Source organism: Syngnathus typhle, linkage group LG3, assembly GCF_033458585.1.
Source record: "Syngnathus typhle isolate RoL2023-S1 ecotype Sweden linkage group LG3, RoL_Styp_1.0, whole genome shotgun sequence".
Taxonomy (NCBI): domain Eukaryota; kingdom Metazoa; phylum Chordata; class Actinopteri; order Syngnathiformes; family Syngnathidae; genus Syngnathus; species Syngnathus typhle.
In genome coordinates, this window is record NC_083740.1 from 20,748,042 (window position 1) to 20,750,874 (window position 2,833).

General features: G+C 40.5%; 1 protein-coding gene across 1 annotated transcript; it reads left to right on the plus strand.

Annotated features, from left to right (window-relative positions):
- Nucleotides 1-2,501, plus strand: LOC133150997 (high mobility group protein B2-like). The gene is made up of 5 exons (XM_061273693.1): nt 1-139; nt 893-1,052; nt 1,234-1,382; nt 1,443-1,617; nt 1,694-2,501. The coding sequence occupies exons 2-5, from the start codon at nt 906-908 to the stop codon at nt 1,853-1,855; spliced, it is 633 nt and encodes a 210-aa protein (XP_061129677.1). The 5' UTR covers nt 1-139; nt 893-905; the 3' UTR covers nt 1,856-2,501.
- The last annotated feature ends 332 nt before the right edge of the window (nt 2,502-2,833 follow it).

Here is a 2,833-nt window from a genome sequence, read left to right on the forward strand (position 1 = left end):
ATTTGACCAATCCGCGGGCTGGTGGGGAGGAGTTCTCCAAGTACTTCAAGGCAAGTTAGTGTGGCGTCGCAGACCGTGACAAAACCTCAACGCTTTGTGCTGTCTTTAGTCCGCCACAGATTGTCTAAACTGGTAACCGGTAAGTGGCCATGGTTTTCTTCATTTTTATGTCCATTATTTTGTGTTGGCTCATGTAAGCCGTTTGTTAACCGTTATCAGAAGTACGCCATGTTCCCGTTTTTGTTTCGATGGATATCTTGTACCAACGAACGGTTAAAGAAATGTTTAACCGCCCGTCACTATTTTTTAAGTGTTAAATTTTTTATAAGGATTTAGACTTTATTTTCCACAAGTACATTTGTTAGTAAGAAGCGAACTACGCAGACCGTCTGCTTCATGGTAAACAACTGCAGCTCAAACGCCATTTGGTTAACAGCTTTGCACGATGGCCGCGCGTGCAACTTTCGAAAGTAACTGTCTCGAAGGACCCTGTTTCTGTTCGGCTTCTCGCCATATTTATATTCAACGTTTAACGAACCGAATTACGTTGTGTGAAGGCCTGTAAGGAGTTCCTCAAGCACTTTATTAAGTTTTTGCGTAGTTAACTTTAGGCGGGAAGATACAAAATGGAGTCGCGTCTTTTTGTCCCTTCGACGCAGAAAGCCGATTAAGGCCATGAAGCATCTTTCAGAGTTTGCGGCCTATTTACTTGTATGGCTACATTGTTAAATACGATTAACATGTCACTCATTGACTTAATTTCACCATAAAGCGCCCTCCCACATAATGTTCGTTTTTTATGCTAAGACTCAGTTAATAGTTTTTTAACGTTCTCTTTACGGTCAAATTTTACTGTTTTTCTCAAAGTTCGTCTACTGTCCATTGTCTTTAGATAAAAAGTAGCCATGGCAAAGGATCCAAACAAGCCCAGAGGCAAAACTTCATCCTATGCTTTCTTTGTGGCGACCTGCCGTGAGGAGCATAAAAAGAAGCACCCAGGAACCAGTGTTGGATTTGCAGAGTTTTCTAAGAAGTGCTCTGAAAGGTGGAAGGTAATTCACTGCCGGCTAACCACATAATAAAGTGCTAGATTGGGTATTTGGGTTGTAATTTCTCATGGAACCTACATTTAACATTAATATTAGTTTGCTGAAGTGTTTAGTTCTCTAGAGAATAAATGTATAAAACTTGTTCAGCCCATGACTCCATATTGTGTTGTGTGTGTGTGTGTAGACCATGTCTGGCAAGGAAAAGCAGAAGTTTGAAGAGCTGGCTAAGAATGACAAGGTCCGGTATGACAGAGAGATGAAAGGTTATGTCCCCCCGAAAGGTGCGAAAAAAGGAAAGAAGAAGAAGGACCCTAATGCCCCCAAAAGGCCTCCGTAAGTTAAAAATAAAAAATAAAGTAACCCATTTTGGTATTAATGTTATTTTTTTTCTAGATCTGCCTTCTTCGTCTTCTGCTCGGACCACCGACCCAGGATCAAGGGGGAGAACCCTGGCATCTCAATTGGTGACATTGCCAAGAAGCTTGGAGAGCTGTGGTCCACACAGAATGCTAAAGACAAGGCTCCATATGAGGCTAAAGCTGCTAAATTGAAGGAGAAATATGAGAAGGTGTGGCATTTAATTGACCACTTTTGAACAATGTACCACCTAAACTTAACATATCACTTAAACATATCATTTCCAGGATGTTGCTGCTTACAGAGCAACAGGCGGCTCAGGGAAAACTGACGCTGGCAAGAAGAGTGGCCCAGGTAGGCCCAAAAAAGCCCAACCAGTTGACGATGATGACGATGATGATGATGAAGAGGAAGATGACGAAGATGATGATGACGATGAAGATGATTAAGCAAGTGGTTATGCATATGATGTTTGCAATGCATTAAGCTAAGTTTTTTTGTGTGGGTGTTCAAACCGTATAGCCTGCTGTCCCTGTTGATCACCTTTGAGTGATCAGACCTGTTATTATTCCTTGTCAAATTCAGGGATTTAGACCCCTCTTCAATTAGTCCCCATAATTATTTCTTTAGATCCTTGTTACTATATTAAAAGGGCCAAATTCAGGTTTATTGTACCACACTAATAGACTTGCCCAGCTCGGTGGCCACTGGACAGCAAGGTTTTAAAGAAATAGTTTGCTTCTCAAAGCACTGCTTAGGATTGTTTAGTGGTGCTGTTTGTTCACTGTCATTTTATTCAGACTTATAGTTTGACTTAAAAAAAAAAGCAGCATTTTAATGTTAAAACCTTTGTGTAGAACTGATTTTTTTTTTTTGTTTTGTAATAAAAATTTTGTATATTGGTTATAGTTACGTGAGCTGTTTCTTCACTGCTTAAATAGCACAGGTGATGTGTAATTTTTAAAGTTTGCTGTGAATACTACAACCCATGTTTGAATCACATTCAGTTTAACCTTGCAAAGTACTGACCTGTGGTATTAAGTTGTACATAAACTGTTCAAGACAAATATTAAAGTGCTTTTGGACAATTTGAAATGCCATTAGAGAAGTTGTGCGCTGGGGAAGTTGTACAGTTTCACGCAATTGAGACAAATGATTACAAATGTCATTTTTAAGCCAGGTTGTTTTTTTTCCCTCGTACAGTCTTCCTAAGTAGCTCAACAGTAGTAGCCTGCAGTTTTTTTTTTTTTCGGGTAAATGGGAGACACCTGAGTTCTTGAGTAACTTGGTATGGGCATGGTATGTTAAGATCTGCACTAATTAGCAAATCTAGCTCGAAGGTAGGTGAAGCAGACCAATTAAATGCTCTTCCGCTGAAGCAGTGCTTCTCAAATAGTGGGGCGCGCCTCCCTTGGGGGGCGCGGTGC